This window comes from Teleopsis dalmanni, chromosome 1 (genome assembly GCF_002237135.1).
Source record: "Teleopsis dalmanni isolate 2A chromosome 1, ASM223713v2, whole genome shotgun sequence".
Classification (NCBI taxonomy): Eukaryota; Metazoa; Arthropoda; class Insecta; order Diptera; family Diopsidae; genus Teleopsis; species Teleopsis dalmanni.
Window position 1 is genome coordinate 23,039,908 of NC_051846.1, and position 21,266 is coordinate 23,061,173.

At 28.1% G+C, this 21,266-nt stretch overlaps 1 protein-coding gene across 15 annotated transcripts in view; it reads left to right on the top strand.

Annotated features, from left to right (window-relative positions):
• Positions 1 to 21,266, top strand: part of LOC119673248 — a 74,280-nt gene that overhangs the window by 46,586 nt on the left and 6,428 nt on the right. For 11 of the 15 annotated variants that reach the window (XM_038084491.1, XM_038084498.1, XM_038084502.1 and 8 more), the window contains 33 exons: positions 829 to 855; positions 1,764 to 1,796; positions 2,431 to 2,469; positions 4,367 to 4,420; positions 4,777 to 4,815; positions 6,511 to 6,555; positions 7,122 to 7,166; positions 7,864 to 7,920; positions 9,539 to 9,568; positions 9,659 to 9,712; positions 9,776 to 9,850; positions 9,933 to 9,974; positions 10,036 to 10,065; positions 11,679 to 11,747; positions 12,049 to 12,072; positions 12,146 to 12,175; positions 12,234 to 12,284; positions 12,440 to 12,457; positions 12,530 to 12,556; positions 14,856 to 14,909; positions 15,021 to 15,053; positions 15,169 to 15,234; positions 15,363 to 15,398; positions 15,557 to 15,607; positions 15,714 to 15,770; positions 15,830 to 15,883; positions 16,007 to 16,117; positions 16,241 to 16,264; positions 17,333 to 17,437; positions 19,415 to 19,435; positions 20,484 to 20,546; positions 20,608 to 20,637; positions 20,882 to 20,968. In XM_038084491.1, the coding sequence (XP_037940419.1) occupies positions 829 to 855; positions 1,764 to 1,796; positions 2,431 to 2,469; positions 4,367 to 4,420; positions 4,777 to 4,815; positions 6,511 to 6,555; positions 7,122 to 7,166; positions 7,864 to 7,920; positions 9,539 to 9,568; positions 9,659 to 9,712; positions 9,776 to 9,850; positions 9,933 to 9,974; positions 10,036 to 10,065; positions 11,679 to 11,747; positions 12,049 to 12,072; positions 12,146 to 12,175; positions 12,234 to 12,284; positions 12,440 to 12,457; positions 12,530 to 12,556; positions 14,856 to 14,909; positions 15,021 to 15,053; positions 15,169 to 15,234; positions 15,363 to 15,398; positions 15,557 to 15,607; positions 15,714 to 15,770; positions 15,830 to 15,883; positions 16,007 to 16,117; positions 16,241 to 16,264; positions 17,333 to 17,437; positions 19,415 to 19,435; positions 20,484 to 20,546; positions 20,608 to 20,637; positions 20,882 to 20,968 (1,581 nt within the window). The remainder of the gene's footprint in view (positions 1 to 828; positions 856 to 1,763; positions 1,797 to 2,430; positions 2,470 to 4,366; positions 4,421 to 4,776; positions 4,816 to 6,510; positions 6,556 to 7,121; positions 7,167 to 7,863; positions 7,921 to 9,538; positions 9,569 to 9,658; positions 9,713 to 9,775; positions 9,851 to 9,932; positions 9,975 to 10,035; positions 10,066 to 11,678; positions 11,748 to 12,048; positions 12,073 to 12,145; positions 12,176 to 12,233; positions 12,285 to 12,439; positions 12,458 to 12,529; positions 12,557 to 14,855; positions 14,910 to 15,020; positions 15,054 to 15,168; positions 15,235 to 15,362; positions 15,399 to 15,556; positions 15,608 to 15,713; positions 15,771 to 15,829; positions 15,884 to 16,006; positions 16,118 to 16,240; positions 16,265 to 17,332; positions 17,438 to 19,414; positions 19,436 to 20,483; positions 20,547 to 20,607; positions 20,638 to 20,881; positions 20,969 to 21,266) is intronic. The other 4 variants (XM_038084495.1, XM_038084500.1, XM_038084499.1 and 1 more) reach the window with 4 other exon arrangements.

A 21,266-nucleotide genomic window follows, 5' to 3' on the forward strand; every position in this document is an offset into this window, starting at 1 on the left:
ATTCTATTTTATGAAATATTATATAATATAAAAAACTGAGTGAATCCTAAAGAGATTTAATTATTTTGAGGGAAATTACATACTATTGGACGACCCTAATTTTCAAATAGGGTTTTAATACATTGGTTCTTCTCACCACCGTTTCAGCCACTATAAGTTTACTTTGTACGAGTTAAATTGGAGCAATATGATTCCAACGTCATAGTTTAGGCAGTTAATATGATAATCATTGCATGTACTAAATATAGAATTAACAATACTAACTGATTACGGACTGCCTTAAGTAATTGTGATAGTGAAAACATCAACAAGCGAAGTTATATTTATTACTCTCAACACAAAACATGGCTCAGTCCTATACTGATTAAGTTGAAAGTTTTGAAATAATACTAGATAAACCAGTTAACTGTAATACTTATTGTGAAAACTTTCATAATAAGTATACTAACGTCATTCTTGTTAGTAGTTAGTTGGATTTCAAAGTATTTTCTTGGAATTATATTGTTTCCATATAGGCGATATGTAGTTACTCGATTATGGAACGACTCTAATTTTTTTCTTTTATAAAATGTACGGGTAAACACGACAAAATATCTTTTTGATTGATTGATGATTTATTTATATATTATTCAATAACTTTAGATGCTATTTACATAAAATGTATATTCAATATATATTTAGGGTATAATGTGTATTTAGGGTATAATGGAATTAGACAGTGGTTTTACTAAGAAACATTTAATACATAATAAATATGTATATTAATTACCTTTATTATTAAAATTGCACAATTTACTTTTTAAACTAAAAACATTTTATATTTTTCAGCAACCTTTACCGGAGTGTCCATTTGGTGTAAGTATACTGATTAACTTTACCTATTAGATTATTTTACTATGTATGAACAGTAAGAATAAAAAAAGCTTTAAGTTTATAAAATATGATCTTAATTACTTCATGAATAATTGATTTTAAGCACATCAAAAATACGTCATATATTATATTTTCTGAATAACTATAAAATATTTAATTTATATAGGATGTTATTATATCAAAAGAAAAATTAAACGGAATTTTACTTTGAAATGTGTCGCTTCGAAAACTTCGAATTGCCTCTTTTGATTTCACATAAGTGTTCTTAACAGTTGGTTGCTGAGCATAGGTGTGACATAACACTTCTCTCCAGACACATCTGCTATTTTTGCAGAGTAATCAACATGATTACCTGATTTAAAAGAAATTTTCTGCTATTTTTGCAGAGTAATCAACATGATTACCTGATTTAAAAGAAATTTTCCCTTACGTTTTCTTCTCCCAACTATAGCTTTAAATACTTATTTCCCAAGAGTATCATGATATATAGGTATGTTCAAAACATGATCAAGACGTAGAAGTAACACGATGATATTTCACTAAAATATTTCAATATTCTCATTAAGCTTATACGGCGCTCTGCCCTTTCGAATGCGGTAGTAATCACCAATAAGTTTTCTACTATAAGTTTACTAGTTCTACCTAATTATTTTATGATAGCAACCACGCTTCTACACCATACATAAGTGCAGGTAGTATGGTGGGACTAGTGGGGCGTAAGTTTTGAGGTTCAAAACTATCTGTTAATTCTAATTGCTTATTGATAAATGCGATAACAGAAGCGATTAACTTATTTACTACAGAAAATTTCTCACATATAATTATTATCTATTATATCAATTTGAGTAATTCAATTAAATTTCTAATTTAAAAACATTTTACGTTTTCAGGAATTTTCAAGTGCAGATAGTGGCGCATTAGAAGTAAGTGTTCTTTTATACACCATAGATTATTATATTTTCGTTGGGTTTAAATAACAGATTTTCTGACCCCATGTAATCAATTTGATATCAAAATAAATTGATTTTATTCTAATAAGCGAATTTCATTCTATTAAACGAATTTTATTCAGCTAAGCGAATTTTATTCAAATAGCGAATTTTATTCAGCTAAGCGAATTTTATTCAAATAGCGAATTTTATTTAGTTAAGCGAATTTATTCAGCTAAGCGAATTTTTTTCAGCTAAGCGAATTTATTCAGCTATGTGAATTTTTTTCAACTAAGCAAATTTTATATATTTAAGCAAGTTTATTGAGCTAAGCTTATTAAATTCAGCTCAGCGAATTTTATTCAACTAAGCTAATTTAATTCAGCTCAGCGAATTTCATTTAGCTCAGCGAATTTCATTCAGCTCAGCGAATTTCATTCAGCTCAGCGAATCTTATTCGGCTAAGCGAATTTTATTCGGCTAAGCGAATTTTATTCGGCTAAGTGAATTTTATACGACTAAATAAATTTATGAAGCTGTATAAAACCTTGTATGCCCGAAGTTTGGCAAATCACACACATCAATTAAATATTATTATTTTATATTGATTCTTAATTTACACTTTCAGGGGGATATAACCGGATTCGTAGACTTAAGCCAACATCATGTAAGTACTCTTCAAGAGATTACATATTATTCTAATATTGTATTAAAACAGTTCTAGGAGTGCAAACTATAACAATTGGATTAATGCACAGTAGTTGACATAATATAATTATTAAAGTGTTTATTTTATAAACTATTATTTCAATAGTTAAACAAAGAATAAACAATTTTACTTTTTTCATGATCGTCAGTTTTTTGGATTTAATATTTGTAACCAGATAATGATTAATATTATATGAAAATATGTTTTGAGCAATGGTTTTATTTGTCAGCTATTATTCCATCATATGTTTCTATGAGTCTGTTACAGTAAATTGCAGTCAGTAGTCAGGATAAAGTTCAAGCCTCGTTTAAATTAGGAAGTAACTTATATTCATGTTCTTTGAAATATAGACAACTGTAATATCAAGTATCCTAGTCAAGTTTGTTGGTAAGTATGTTGTTTCGGTGGTATTAAGATGGTTTTTTTTGAGCTTAAGTATTTGACCATATTTCTTTTCTTAGTGTTCGTAAGCTTACATCTTCAATATTCCATGTTTTGTATCCTTATATCCGTCTACAATGAAACTTGGTCCAACTTCATTAAAGAATATAATACTATATACGAGTTTCCTAAATACTGAATTTGATCTTCAACCTTTTGTCAATAATAAATGATCATTTTGTTGATTTTTAGGTTTAAAATGTTATGTATTGTGCTTAGTAAATATGACTGCAGAGCCATATCCAGTACCTTTCGGATTATTTGCGTTATCTGTTTCATTATATATCCTACTGCGGTCAAAATGTTTTTCACTAAAGTGAGTTTCATAGATTATACTAACCAATTGCATTAACATAATATATGATTTTTTAATCGAATTGCATTCTGGGATGTTATTTAAAAGTTATGTCAATTCTATTATTGTGTTAATTTTGTTCATTATCTGATCCATCAGCTGTTTCACAACTTTCTTTCTTTATTCCATTTAATTATATTATTGTTTTAATATTTTGAGTGTAAATAGTGTCCTACAGTACTACTCCTATGTGGCTACATAAAGCATGTCTTTTGTCTATATCTTGTGTGCTGCAAGTTAGACTAATAGAGCGAGAATACAACGAATTTTTACAGATATCACACACTATTTAATTTGCAGTGTGAACGGTTTCAGAGATAGTACATGTGAACCGAATTGTAGTTAACATAAATCGCAACTAGTAGTTGAATAGAGAACTTAAGTTGTCAATATTGTAGAATTATTTTTAAGTTTTAATAAGAAAGATGTTAACAGATGTTTGTTAAGGTCTGCATATGTTACTTGTTTCTTCAGTAATGCCTCAGATGTCTTAGTATTATTTTAAAACCACGGTATTCTTTAAGCTTACATCTCTAGTATTTAGAGTAGCCGTAATGTTCTTTGGTTCAAATGTAGTTTAATGTAGTATTTTTTTGGCTCTTTATATATATATATCAACGTCATGGGATTTTAGCATAGGAATGTACTTGGTTTATTTAAATAAGGTTTCTGATTTGTTAAAAATTTAGGAAAAGGTGTATGTTTAAATTAAAGTTTGGAAATTGAAAATATATAGTATTCTCGATTCCTTGGTATATGTAAATGTCATTTGTCTTATCTTTATCTATAAATATATATACCAAGGCAATGAAGTTTGCCGCTATTGTGAATTAATTTTATTACTAAATATATAGAATTAAGATATAAACATGTTTTCCTAATAAAAATTTAGAATTATAATAATATTACTTATTCCATTTTATTCTATAAAATTGTAATTTCTCTGATTTGAACTTGTTAAAATACCATTGATAAATTTATTTATTCAATATATTTATAATATTCATTTCTCTCTTACAAGCTGCTAAATAAACAACTGAAAAAACATTTTTTTTCTAGCATGTCCCAGATAGATCAAGCGCTTTTGCAGATCCATCAATTCCTGATTTCAATGTAAGTATGCTTTTGTAAAGTAATTTGCAGGGCGAAGGACCTAGTTGTCCAGTTCCTTATTCTTAATTAACTTTAAAATTGATTTTAGTGCTAGCATACAAATAAATAAATAAATGCATAAAGTAATTTCATTTATTGTAGAGGTAGAGGAGATAATTACGAACTGCATTAAATTTTAATATATAAAACAACAGAAAATATTAATACAATAAATATTATGGCTGTTTAACTATTATTATAAATATAAAATTATTTTTAAACATTTTTTTATTAATATATTTTTTTTAAATTTAATGACTAAAAAATATGCGGTAAAATGATGTGTTTTTAATAGAAATTTACGTTGTATTTTTTAGCAATTTCCAGATTCAACAGCAGAATCTTCTGGACTTAGTGTAAGTACTCTATTATTGTAGATAAACCCCAATTAAACTATAAAAGTAAACTATAAATTGCAATAAAATATAAAGAAGTAATACTATGGATAAAGATTTCATATAAACTTATTATTTGAAGTTATTATAAATATTTACTACTTAATATTTTAGACCGCAAGTGAGTGATAACCCCGAGCATTTTAACAACGTTGACCGATTCGATTTCTATTAATATATATAAAATTGCACTGCCTTTTAATCATTTTGATATGACACTTCGTCTGCTTAGCTGATTTCCAGGCAATCGTCAGTAAACATCATTATGTTTACGTACTTACTTATTTCGTCTATCAAGATAGGTAGACATGATTTTCTTAGATTTGTGGTAAATATGATTTCCCGAATCAGTGATAATTAATTTTAATGAGATTTGATAGTAACAGTAACAGCAACACTGTTGTTTAGCGTGAGTACCTCGGTACCTTATGAACTTCCATCAGTTCTAATGAAATTATGTGTTTTGGGTATAACTTTCTCCTTAGTAAGGAGCGAGGCCTACCAATACCTCTGCTGATCATTGGCCCGGTGGTGAATATACAACTAACGGTCATTCCTTTCACGTATTGTTGGGTATTAACCACAGCCATTACGACTCTGCCAACCACAACTTGGTAAGGACAGCCAGAGTTGCGGGCAATTAACCCCCGTAGTACCAGATTTACACTTCCGATCGATAGTGTCACTTAGTGTCACTATCACCATACACACTCCAAAACAGTATCGGCATAGCGCAAGGATTTTAATCGCCTCTTACGACAGGCATGCCTACCTCGGGAATATTCTAAACCCTTACCCGCAAGGGGAGGGATTTTATAGTGTTCGATGAATACTCTTAGGTCTGTGAGAGATTGGACTTATCCAGTTAAATTAAAAAGGATTCATTTTTGGTGCAGATTTTGTAAGCCAACACTTAAAAATCAATATTTTAGAAATGGATATTAGTAATTGATTTCCTTAGAAACGTCTTAAACGGTTTTTATCTTTGAATATTTTCTTATGAAAGAGTCAATTATCTTCTCAGAGTAGTACCATTGCAAGATGGGATCATAGAATATCATTAAAAATCTAAATAGCCATTATCTATTACTGATTTGGGCTTTCAATACTGATAATGCTGCTTTTTTAAATAGTGACAATAATATCAAAATTCAAACAAATTACAATCAGCTAAGTGATTTTTTTGTAGATCAAAAAAGTGCTGTAGATTCAAAAAAGTGATATAACTCTATAATGCTATTAAAAGTGCTATAAAAAAGTGCTATAGAGTTCGATTTGCATTCATTTTTAATGGAAATTACTCTGACCACCTGTCAGAGTATTTTTTTAAATAATCACAAACTTTCCTGTTTAAAGGAATCTAGGCTTCTAATCAAGCTAAGAATTAAAATTTAAGAAGTTTTTGTTTAATTCAGAAAAAAGATTGAATAGAACAAAGCAAAAATGAGATTACGTTCTCGCCTTCAGATATATTTCTTTTCTACAACAATCATTTTAAAATTTTATATCAGTTATTATAAGGATGTTACTATCCCACTCTACTATCTACTGTGAATAACTTTTACATTAGTAATAAAATAATATAATAATTCATTTCTTAAAAAATATGTCTTCAAATGATTATTCTTATTAAAAAAACTATTTTGTATATTGCAGCAATACGCAGACTCAACATGTCCATCAGGTGCTTTTGGAATGGATGTAAGTAGTCCATTATTATTGATATATTTAACTACAAGAAATATTTTTGAACTTTACTGAACTGATACTCAGAGAACAATAAAATGAAGTAATGCTATGGATAAAAGCTTAATATTAAATTATTAAAAATTATTTGAAATACTTTTTTAAGTGCTATTTTGAATCATGTTTTAATAATTTCAAGAGCAATATTCCATTTGATTTCTATAGAATTATATGGTGAAATGTTGAGCTGGCTAACAGATAATTGTTTGTAATATCATCTCCTGGATTTTAATTGATTGAGTTCATAAAATACGTTTGGGTCTGGAAGAGATAGGACTTCTTTATTCAAAATTCTCTGCTTCTGCTCAGTACTCGTACAATTTGGCAGACAATATTCTTCTTGCAGAGAATATTTTTTTAAATTTGACCATAACATACTGTTTTGATATTAATATCTATAATTGTATTTTACTTCTCAGCATTGTGTGAATTTCTCTTCTCTCAGATATAACCATAAACAAATAATATATACCATAGAGTTATTTCTTAAGTTATTTCTTATTTCTTTTTGTTTTTTGTAGCAATTCCCAGACTCGCCGTGTCCGGCGCAACCTTATGGAATGGGTGTGAGTACTCAATTATACAAAACTTCATTCATTATATTCAGACATAAAATACAGTTAACTGTATAAAATAATCATGAATTTCATTACGATTTAATATATAATGGAATGATACAAACGGAATGATATGGAATGATGGAATGCTATATACAAACGGTGAAAATTTTGATTTGTCAAATATTAAATAGTTATATGAAATTATTTTAAATATTATCCACATACTATACCGATTCGTTTTTAAACAGTGGTTAACTTCAATCATTTCAAGTCCAATTTTCGGTTCAAATTATGGCACTATGCTGGTGATATATATTTTTTAAATTAACGATCGATTGATTAAGATGATTTCATAATAATGTTAGTTTTCGTACATAATAATCATTATGTGCTGAATTGATCATTGCAAACGCTATATACTTAAAGGTGAGAGAGAAAAAGGACTGATCCTTCCAAAAAAAATGGCGTTATATATTCGATACAAACTCTATAGTCTTTGTTTAATTATTAATAACTTCTCGAGAAAGGATGATACCTTTCACTACGAGTATTAAATCACATATTTTTTCGATGTTAATAACCCTCATTCCATTTTATTACATATCATAGTATTATATCCATATTTGTTTATATAAATCTATTAATTTATTTGTATAAAATACTATATACACAAATATATACAAAAGTGTTATGTATTTCGTAGCAATTTTCAGATGCAAGTTGCCCTATTCCAGCATCATTTGGAGCTTCTGATTGCGATGTAAGTATAGAAACTTCATTTTTTATTTTTAGATAGATTAAAAATTGATATTAAAATTGCAATAAATTGATATTATATATTTTTAATATCAATATTTCTACAATAGATTAACACAATAAAATGCAGTTATTAAAATTTTCGTTTATTAAAGATCATCAATGTGTCATTATACCTCTTATAAAAAAATGAATATTAGGTATTATTAATAATTTACATATAAAACTGGATAATTAAGGATTCCGTAAAATTGAATAGATCTCTTATGATACCTTCAAGAGTAACTACATATGTCTCTATAATTGATTCTTCATTAATGTACTGATAAGATTGCGTTAAAACTGGTAGACTTTAAGTAAACTTATTGCATTTATTATATGATAAATACAAAAATAATATTTTTTGGCTCCATTAACGATGCTATCAGAGTGAAACAGTGCTTCTTCTATCACTTTCCTCAATTGCTCTGTATCTGTTTTATCTGTTTTTACTTTTCAGTTTTGTGTTTTTATATCATGTTTCCACTGCATCTAAAACTACTTATGTTAATGGATTTATAATTTAGTCGTTTTCATTCGCATAAGCTGATTTATGTATGTGAAATATCTAGCTTGTTTATTTATAATTAACATATAAAACATATAAAACTTATACCAAATATTTAAAATTTTATTAACTTCCCTTGTGGGAAGTTTATTTTAAAAGGTTGATTTCAACATTTTTCGCTTGAAATGAGTTTTTTTTTGTTATTGTTTTTTGGTATTGAACCTGGAGGAAAAATCTTCTAGATACAAATGACCCGACCCATTTGCATATCCGATTCATGCACGACTCAATTGCGTCATACATACTTACGGACTAAAAAGTCCCCACATTATCAGCTCAATATCCTGGAAATTCTTGCAGTACGACCAGTTAAGGTATTACTTCACAGGGCAGGTTAGAAGATCATTTAGCGAACTTCACACCGATTGTGTACTAAGTATTTCGCCCGCTCTTACAATGTTTAAGTTCTAGAGATTATGTACTTATAAAGGCTTCATTCTTCAATGCTTGCCAATATCTACATTACCATAGTAATTAGTGTCTCTAGATTTTGTCTAGTATCTACGAATCTTATACAGTCTCTAATAAATAAAAACTCTTTGCATATTAAATTATCCTAATTAGCGGCTCTAATGAACAAAACTATCTAGTGGAAACATAGTATTAGTGTTCTTAGATCACTGAAGTTCCACTTCTTCATTTGCAAATTAGCAGTCCTGCATAAACTTGTTTTACGAATTTTTAATAGCCATTCTTACTATGTAACTATCAATCGTATAGAACACATATACCTAATTTATTCATAAGCAACTGCTAGAAGAATTTAATGCTCTTTCTAATTATTTACATTAGAGTATATTAGAGTAAGCGATACGATTTATTTCATCTTATGCTATAGTACAAATCAAAATTAATAATATTAAATTAATAAGAACTATTGAATTGTCATTAAATCATTAAGTAACTAAGCAACTATTTAAATATGTTTTGGCAATAAGGAATATAATTTTAGATAAAACATCTTTACATACCTATCATTAATTTTCTTTCTTTTCTCTTTTAATTGTTTTCAAAGGACCTGCCTGATTTGACTGAGGAAATTTCGGTAATATCAGAAATACTCATCTCATAACTATTTAAATATTTGATATGTTATTTAAAATATGTAAATTAACAATTAAATGTTATTTTATAGAGAGCTTCATCAGACTATGGACAATCAAGCTATGATTGTTCTGATGAATCAATGGTAATTTTAACAATACTCACGCAATTTAAAAGAAAAATTGAACAATTAAAAATTACTTTTTAGGGATATGCGTCTTCCTTTGGTAGCGCCGCGGGCTTCGGACCAACAATGAGTAACCCTTGCGGTGGTGCATTTATGGTAATTTTGGAGATATATACTCTCTAATTATTTGAATATTTCAGCCGTTGTTGAAAATGTACAATTAATAATTACATTTTAGGGACAAGATGATGAATCCATGTGGCAAGAGCGTCCTCCAAAGGTAATGTGTCTTGACATTAATATTTTTAACGATTATTAAAATATAAAAATTTTCTTTTTAGACGGCTGAACAAGAAGATCTGGAGTTCGAGGTAAGTATTAAACATTTGTAATATAATCTAAAACTTTTATTCCGACTAAATGGATACTAATAGTTTGCTGTGGTTGGCCCTTACTTTCCTAGGAAATAGCATTGAATCAAACTTTATTTTTATAATATTCATGGAATAAACATAGCACACAGAGAGTTATTAAATGTAATAATAAAAAGTCTAGCCATTTTTATTTGTATCCATAGTCCCTTAAAGCATTTTGGTATTCTCATTTCACGAATTCTAATAAAAATAATTGAATTCTATTCATTCTAAAGCCACGAATTTATAATCAAAATTTTTTCTCAGAAAGCATTTTTCGTATCCAATCCGGTGGTAATTCTATATTAGCCATAATTTTTTCTTTCAGAGTAGCAAAAAAATACTTGCAACTTACAAAAGATTACATGTGAAGCAACAACAATGCTCTCGAAATCTTCAGAGTTGGGTTTCACTCGTAAATAATTGTATGTCTTAAGTTTCAGTGCAGCCAAATTCAAAAATCAGTCTATTATGAATGTTCATTGAAAATATATTGCAAAACTATAACCATCCGTTAAAATCATATGAGCATTATATTTGGTAATAAATTTAAGTACATAAATAAATAAATTAATTTAAATATGTTAAATAAAAATGCTAAATATTCCAAAATGAATATCAGAAATTCATTTTGTTCTCTTTTATTTGAATTAATTAATTTTAATATTTACAATTTTTATATTTTATATTGTACACAACACAATATGTCAAATAAAAAATATGTCAAAAAAGGCATTTAAAATATTTTAAAAATGATGGCAATTTGTTTCAACCAGGCTTAATGCTGTTTTTTTTTGACAACTCTGAAAGAAAAAATCACGACTGCATGTCTGAAGTAGTATACTTAATTTTCCCTCTATCGGGACAAATGTAGTAGCAAGCTTTAAAAACATTAATGACACTCAAGCCAATTTAACTATTTTTTATGATTTTTTTAAGATTATATTTTATAAGATCAGATCATGAACTCAAATGTCTTCTATGATACATACCATCCATGAGAGTTCAGGACAAATATGATCCTAATTATATATAATAACAAGCTGGCCGTTTTTATTTGAAGCAAGTCATTTCGTTTCATCCCTGAGGGATCAGATCTAATATAGTTCAGTTTACTGATTGTGTTTGTTAAAAAAAGCAAAATTAATTTTTTAGAGTAAACCAAAGATGAATTCTATGTGGCTTATCACTTAAATTGATGTCTGCATGGAAAAGTAGATAAACTTTCAATGATCTTTCCTTTCTTTTTGAATGATTTTAACTACTTGTATGCCATTATTTATATTTTTTAAAATGATTTCGAAGTTCCCTTAATTAGATTTTCATTTTAATAAGTGCATTAATTTACAGTAAATAAATTCAGTGCCATCCAAACAAAAAAGATAATGTTTCAAAGGCATAAGCGTAGCGTTTTATATTATAGACCTCCCGTAAATTCTTTATAGGATACATAAATTCCAAAGCTTTGTAGATAATTAAATTAACAAATGAGTAAAAAATGATACCTTAAATGTTAACTAAAGCTATATAAAAAAAAACATTATTTAATTTAATAAACTTTAACTTTTTAGGCTAAACATTTTTATGGAGTTCAAGAAGTCTCCGATGCTGATGTATCGAAGCTACCAATATGTCTATCGGTAATATATTAATTTTTATGTATATTTTGAGCTTGAAAGTCCTATCATCTATTTTAACAATTTGAAATTCAATTAATATCTACCGTTTTATTGAAGAATTACTATCATTTTAATGTAATAGTTTAATTTGTCTTAGAGGCACGTATATAAACTTTTAAAGAATTAATTTGAAATATATAAAAGTAGAATATTCTTGAAATATTGTATAAAGTGGGACTTTCAATTTATATAAGTTTAACTATTGTTTATATAATTATTATAATATAATTTTAACAAATAATATTCTCCTTTTATTTTGTAGCCTACGCCTGAAAGACCTGCATATGTAAGACTATATTAAATTTTTTAAACTTATGCACCTTTATTAATATTTACAATATCTGCAAAATATTTTTTAGCTACCAAGTGATATAACTCAAAGAGCACATGTAATTATATTTCTTAAATAAAATCTTTTCATATTTCTACTTAAATATTTGCTTATAGCAATGTCAACGTCATGCGAGGACTAACAGGCGTCTGTTCTATGTACCGGAGGTAAGTTCTCTTCACAGATTTGTACTAATTCACCCTATTATTTACAACAACACAAAAAAAATGGATATTATTTACCTTTAAGAGTATAGAATATTTTATTATTCTTAGATGTCTTACCAAAAATATTTTTCTTACTTTATATATTTCTTTTTCAGGATTGGAATATACCAAGGGTAATAACAATTATTTTTCAGAATTGTCATTCTAATTACATAATTTTTCAAATATTTTTTTTTATAAAACAGGAAGATAGCAGCTGTGACTTAGGAGGGGTAAGAATAAACACGATTATATACAATTATTTTATATAACATAAGTCACGACAACACATCATATTTATGGGTCGATAACCATGAAAACGGTTATGGAGCCATGACAGTGAGAAAGCTCCAGTTCTTGAATAGGTAGAGATTAGGACACACAAATAGACAATTTCAGTTTGTTATTAAATTCTTTAACAATATCTTTGCAAAATTTTCACCAACCAATTAATCTTTGAAAAAAACCTGCAATGGTCAACAATATACTATACATGTTCCATCTGTATACAACTATAGCTTTCACCGTCAGTTGGCAGTGAAACAAATTCTTACTTCATCAGTATTTATTTCATTTATAAAAATATTTATGATTTCAAGACATTCTTAAACTAGACCCAAAATACCATAAAGGACTGACATATCTAACAAAGTGTGACTAATATAATGTTTTTTCTATATCTACTTGCTGTAGGGGTTTTAACTCACAGATATAAAAAATAGTGATTTATATTTAACTATTATATATATACAGTATTTAACATATTAACATTTCAAAATTATATAAACGTGTAGTTGAATAATAGTTATGTGCTATATCTTGCACCAAACTGACAAAGGGTCATTTAAAATTCTGGCTATGAGATTAGACCGGATATAAAAAAAATTTTTTTTAAATTGTAATTTAACGTCAGTTATGATGATAGTAACTATTTTACTTAAAAGAATTTAATCCGAACCCTCTGTAAAAATTTTTATAAAAGGCGGAGAAGGCAGAAGGAGAAGAAAATGGGTGCTTCGGAAAACAACAATTCATTCAAATAATATAATACATCATATCTGCTTGCTAAAGCCGATTTGAAATTTATAGTTTGTCAATTCTGTCTTTTCATAAAAATTTTTAATCATTTTGTGTAAATCAAAGTAATAAGTAAAGTAATAAGTAAATGAACCGTTTCCAGAAGAAGATATATATATCTTTGCTCGAGAAGAAATACATCCTTCCTTTAAAGGAATTTGACATGACCCGCCTTTTAAGTCTTATACCCAACAGACAATTAGACTACAGTCACATAGTTTCCGGCTTTAAACACAACTACCACAAAGCTCCCTTTAAAGGACCAACTTCTATTGGTTAAAACAGCCAAAGCTACTGGCCTTAACCTCCCTGATACCAGATACATCTACACCTCTATTCGGGTTTTATAAATAAAACTTACTCATTACTAGTTATACTCCAAACAGTACCGGATGGTACCAACTGCATTTTAGTCGGTTATTACGGCAAGTATATCTTGCCTGGGGAAATTTCTAAGCCCCATCCATTATCTGAGATACAGTAGTCAGTGACTGTAGCCTAATCCTGCGTAGTGCTTAAGTAATGCATTTGTTTAACTTTGTTTTTTGACATTCCCAGTAAATACATCAACCCACTGCAAACGTTAGCTATTCACTAAGCAACAGTTTAATAAAATAAAATAAAGTAAAAATGACACCACATTTATTTTAAAGGTATATAGGGTTTCAGTACTGTTACTAAATTTAGTACTCTATATTCAACCCCTATACGACTGTATTTTACATTCTTATGACAATCTATATATGTAAAAGATAAATTAGCATCAATATTTATGATTTTAAGCAAATACTAATTAAGATCATAGATTAAAGTAGACTTTTAAATAAATAGACTTTTAAACTTTTATAAGCATGAATAAAAATAATATTTATTATAATAAATATTATTTTTCTTTTCCTTAAAATTTTAATTTTCGATTAGTAGTTAATAATCCCATGTAAGGGTCCCAAAAATGTTCTATGAATAATATTTTTAATAATTGATTTAAGAATCAATTAACTTAATTAATTATATATAATTATTAAATTTTATTCAAAATGAGCATATAAAATCTATGAAAAGTTTCTTATAGTGCTTTATATAAGGTCACTTATAATATATTGTAGCCTTAAAATGTGTGAGATCAATACTGATACAGACTGATACTGACAAAGAAAAAATAAAACTAAAATAATCATTATGAACTATAAACAAATTATTTATTAACTACATATATCTATGCGAAATAATATTTTTATAGATTGAGTTTATGCTCGATATTAATCACGAAACAACAAAATTACTGATACAATTCCTAATATATATATACCCTTCAATATATTATATAATTATGCTATATTCTATTCTATAGTTGAATAATTCCAATTTTATATTTTTATATATATATAATTAATTATATGTAATATTCATTCTTCATTAAATCAACGTAATATAAAATTATTTTATATTTTGCAGCCTCTATATAGTCCTCCTCATAAAGCGATAGAAGGCCCATGTCCTCAACGACGAGTAAGTCTCTTTTGTTGTGCAACTTATCAATTTATGTTTTTCATAAAACCATATACACATTAAAAACTTAATTTGATTAAATTTATTACTTAACGAAATTTGTATTTCAAGGCGCCACCACGTCGAGCCCCTCCTCAGCGACGAGTAAGTTCCTAATATTTTTATTATTTATTGATTAAATAGATTTTCAGAAAGATTATACTTTAATTATTAGAAATAATGTAAAAAATATATAAATTAACTAAACTTATCCCTTAAGGCGCCAGCAGCTCGACCGTGCCCACCACAACGTGGTCAACCACGTGCTCCACCACCTCAACGACGAGTAAGTTGCTGTATTATATATTATAATTAATTATTTTAGCTATTCATATACGCGATATATAAGAAACTTTATATATTTCTGAGAAATAAATTAATAAATTTATTATTAAACTAAACTTTTACGTTAAGGCGCCAGCAGCTCGACCGTGCCCTCCTCAACAACGAGTAAGTAAAATTATTTTTATGAATAAGCTGTATTGTATATATTACATCATTAATTGACACAGCTGTTAACAAATTTACGACGACATATTTCAACCTTTTTTATAATTTCTATAAGTAATTTTTCAAATTTGTAACAACACTATATTTCTATTCTAAAGGCACCACCACCTCGTCCATGCCCTCAACCACGTCCTCCACCACAGCGTCGAGTAAGTAAACTTATTATTTTGAATAATTGATATAGTTATGAATAAATTTTTCTTTGATAAAAATAATTTTTCTAACTAATAATCAAACCATATTTATACTCCAAAGGCGCCACCACCACGACCATGTCCTCCTCCACGTGCTCAACCACGTCCTCAACAACGAGTAAGTCTGCTAGAAATTATTGTAAAAACTTATCATTCAACCATTGTTATACTCTAAAGGCACCGCCATCTCGACCATGTCCTCCACGTGCGCAACAACGTCCTCAACAACGAGTAAATATCATTATTTTTAAACATAATTAGAATATAATTATATTAAGAAATCTTAAATCTTATTATAATACATGTTGAATCCCATTTTCACACTTATAATTTAACCAAATCTATACTTTAAAGGCACAACCATGTCCCCCGCAGCGTGCTCAACCACGTCCTGCTCAACGTGCTCCACCATGTCCTCAACAACGTCCTCCTGCTCAACGTAATCCACTACCTCCTAGAATTAGGGTAAGCTTCTATATACCTATTTAAAATTATTTTTTGCTACACTTTACTATTAAAATTTAGCTCTTAAATAACTAATTGAATTAAATAAATAATTAATAAATTATATGTATTTTTTTCTTAAAGATCGAAAATGTTGACAGTTCAATGGTAAGTGCATATATTTCTTCCAAAACTTTTAATAAAATTAATAATAAAATTAGATCGATATGTTTTCGACTAAACCAATTAACTACAATAAGATAATTTGTATTTTATACGATTATACTCTTATATATGAATATTATTATATGCTACTGAACGCTTTTATGAATATATTTTCTATTTTTATGTTTTTTACATATGTTTTTTTTTCATTCATAAGTAATTCATTGTTTAATTAAAAAATTTATGTACATTTTAAATAATTAAAAAAAAAATAGAAAAGCTTTTACTAACAATAAGATTTTGTGACAAATTATGTTAATGCGAAAAATTATTAAACTATATCCCACAGCTAATTTATAACTACTATGACTGGTATTTAGTATAATAATATTTCTGTTTGCATAGATTGCATATAACATATAGAAATCATAATTGCCAATTACATGATTTCAATAACTAATAAATTTTATATATTCAATTACTCCTTCTTGCAGAGCACAATATAAATAATTCTTTAAAATTAGTATTAGAACAATTTTTTATAAAATAAAAATTAAATTCTGTTAATTTTCTGTTAATCTTAAGTCGTAAAAACACAAAAATTACATTTTCTTATTTATTTAATATCAAATCACACTACCAAATATAAATTTAATAAACAAATTGTATTTTTGATAGCAGATTGCAAATTTTATATAAATTTCCAAATATCATTCACAATAGACAAATTTGAAGTTTTGGCAACCCTGCTTTGCGAGGTGCTTAGCAATTAGTGGTATGTTATGATTGAAGTCACAGTCACAAATTGTTATTATTTTCAATACAAAATGAAGGCTACCGTCAGTGTCAAATTTTCATTTTGCATTGTAAGCAACAACAATTGCGTGACTGTGATTGCAATCATAACAAGCCCCTAAATATGTTTCAAAAAAATTGGGTTGTACTAGCAATATTATTGTCCTATATTTCATTTAAAAATAGTTGGTTGTTTTTTTGCAATCTGTTAACAAAAAATATATCACGTCAAATATATATATTTAACACTAAAATGTAAAAATTATTCACTTCTAGGATTCACCTCAACCATGTCCGCGTCCAAGAGCTCCACCACGCATTCCACAACGTCAACGCCCTCAACCACGTAATCAACCATGTCCGCGACCAGCACTATTTAAGGTATAAAAATACTAGTCCGATATGGCAGCATTTTCTATACTACCTGTTCTACTAAATTTTAATCCAGTTAATCCTTGGGCAAAAACAAGATATCGACTCTTCCCTCGTATATAAAATGCTATCATGATTGTTCTTTTATATATAAGAACCAAAAATTATATATCTCTTTATTGAAATTTTAATAGAAATTTTCAATTTAGAATTTGAAAATAGTATAGTCTTAGTATAGTCTTACTAAAGCTATACTCTGGGCTCTATTTGAATTTTTTTAATTGAAGTTAACATATATTATAAAAAATGTAATATTCATCATTGTAGATCATTTGTATTTGTTATTAATTATAGTAGAAGTATGCAATTTAAAATTATAATGAAAGTTATTATAATTGTAAACGTAATGTTAGCAATAGTTTGCTAAGGGATTATAATATTATTATTATTTAAATAGGCTATTTATGCACCCCGACCTAAAAGATTTATTGCGCGCCTATAGACCCAACTAGGACAATTTTAGACTATTTATAAATCTTGTAATTGCAGTGGGCTTAATTTTACCTATTTGATTTGGGACCAGGATCCCGCTACCAAGGTAATCGAGTCTACGTCTTGCCACCGCTGGGCAGTTGCATAGAACATGTTCTGATGTTTCCCTCTTCTCATGACAGAGTCGACAGGAATCACTTTATATCGCACCTATAATCTTTATGTGGTAATTAAGTCTACAGTGTCCTGTAAGAAGTTCAGTGTAGATTTTGATATCATTTCTGCTAAGGTTGATGATAGCATCAACTTTGATGTGTTCAGTATCAATGAATCTTTTTGACTGTCGCATGCCTGTTTGGGCTCTCCAGTGTTCAAGTAGATAAGGATTATAATAGTATGTTTCGCATTTTTATAAGAAATCATAATATTTGAATTAAATTTCAAAATTGCTTGTCGTGATTTACTATATGGGTTACCTAAATAAACAGTAAATATTAAATTCAGCTTTCTTATGAACTTTGTCAGACTTAATATCCTCTTTCAAACGAAAAGTATCAAAACTGTTCGTTACCCGATATTCAAGAAAACGTACTCTCTGTTGTAGAACAGATTTATTATAAATTTAATCAACGTCTATTAAAGACATTAATACCCGATAAGCGAATTGGGTTTCAGTTGAATTACCTCCGTAAAGCAGTTAATTTCTATTATTATTCAATACAGATATTTGATCAATCGATTGATAAATATGGAGTAACTTTTTTTATCGAGATTAGTGCAATTTTCAATTTGGATTGATGAAACTCAAGAGAAATGTATAACACTTAAACTTAGTTTATAACACTCTAGATATTTTTAAGATTTCCTAAAAATTAACAGCTACTTTATACCAGATATGTTAACACATTCAAATTATTGTAGCTTAAGAAGCATATAGCGTAACTGTACATTTATCAATATATAGAAAAAGGTTTCATTAAACAAACCAACGAGAATAAATGATCAATAATATTCCGTACTAATCTAGGAGTTATTGTTTAGAGTAGTGGTTCCCAACCTTTTTTTTGACCAAAGACCACTATAATATTTTTGTTTTTTGTAGAGACCACAAAATTTAAGAATAATAAACTGTATGATTAATTTAATATGCTTTATACATCTCTCTATAATCTCATCTCTCTATAAGATAGGTATATAATTACATTATTTGTGCTTATTTTTTAATAATTGAGGTCTAAGAGGACGAACTACAAGCTATGTATCCATATCTATTAAAATTGATTTTCGGACCATTTGTAACCATTTGGTTAGAAAGATTATTTGAAATAATTGTATAAAAGTATATAAAATAAGTTGCTTTTATCAATTTCAAAAGAAAAGAATCGAGTATTTATAATTATCAAATAAAGCCCAGTCTCACTTTAAATAATTAAAAATAACTATATTTAGTACCTAATGTTTATAATTATTATAATAAAAATTTTTATTTTAAAGACTGCATCTGCTCAACAACCGGTAAGTGTCATATACAGTATTAAAAAATTTGAATTTCAATACGAGGGAAGGTCAATAGAACTTTAACTTTTCATAATGCTGTACTTTTCTGTTCGAAAGAGAATTTTATAAATAGAGAAAATAATTAAAAAAATAATATCCATGTTCTTTCGCATTGTTGACATGACCGTTTTTGAGACAAACTATATCTATACCAATACGTCGATCCCTACACGAATTTGAACTTTTGCAATTTTAATGCATTCATAAAAGTGGACTCTCTTGCGCATTTCAATATTCTATTATTTTTAAGAGTCGATCCTGCATATCGTAATAACTTGTCCATATTAAAAAAAACAAGCGGGTTGACTGCAGATAATGCTAGTCATAGAAGTCACCGGTGGAAAGTTATCTCTCAATCATTGTTAATTACCAATTACTCTGTGTGGTTATATAGTATTTTGAACTCTGAGGTATCTCTCTCAATCTCAATCTCGCTCTCGCTATATTTGATTACTTACGATTTAAAAACACCTTCCCATGCTTTTTAGCAGCAAACATATTCGGATTACTGTCCACATCATTATTAACGGCATTGGTGGTTGTTCGCTATTTGAGGTCTTTCAAATATCTTAACTTGCGCACGTTAATTAAATTTCATTGTTTCATTATTTCAGTATTTTAAAATAATAAGTATCTTCTCATCAACGAAAATGCGATCGTACACGCGAAAAACCCGCTTCAATAAGCATCTGTGACATTCTCATCCTTTGAATATTTATAGGTATCTCTTTCAATAGATTGCTTGGTTTATAAATTCAGATTTTATCAGATAAATAACTATTTTTTTTTTATTGCTAGAGATAATACTAAGTTCTGTGTAAGTTTTTGCACATTTTTGCACAATCATTTACTATTATATAAGCTTAAAAGTTATTGCAGTTCAATTGGACCTCCCTGAGTATTTGCGCCGTAATGTGAATCTGATCTTAAATAACATAAATAAATTTAAATAACATATACAATTTATATTATGTCATATAACTAAATATACAAAATTCCTTGTTAGTGTCCACATGCCGCTGCCGGAGGATCTAACATGAATCTGCAACAACAAAGGCATGCAGATAGGGTAGGTGAAATAATATAATGATTTTGAAAATAATTCATATATTGCAATCTTTTATATACAGATAAGAAGAGCAAGAGAACAAAGAGCGGGCGTAAGTATTTTAGAATTTTTGAAATATATGAAATATCATAGACCATAATAACAGGTCTTAATTATCTATGATTATGATATGTTGTTCCTACTGTTATATAAAACTCATATATCTGAGATATATAACTGTTTTTAGCTAGTACAAGTCAATATTAATCAGTCGATAACTCCATTCTGAAACATTAAGAGACAAATGTTTGTGCCATGTAATTTGATACTACAATTGCTAAATATTCTTTTTGTAGGGCGCCCAACCATGTCCTCCGAGACGTGCGCAACCATGTCCCCAACCACGCGCTCAGTCACGTGGTCAACCATGTCCTCCACCTAGAGTAAGTATTATTATATAGAAAGTCATGGTATGTATAAATTATGTTCTTTATATTATATGATTCTTTTCCTCTGCTTATATCTTGAATATTACTTTATATATTATAATTATATCAAATTCAAAAGTAGCAGCGATAACAAAGATTGCTGTGTAAGTTACTCTTACAGTCCTGAGAGTTGAAGGCTTTGTTACTCATTACCAACAGTATCGCGTCTGTATAGAGTTTGCACGCTGATAGTTATGTTAGAACCCCAAAACCTTCCATAGACTTAACAGAATATGAAAACATATTGTCCATA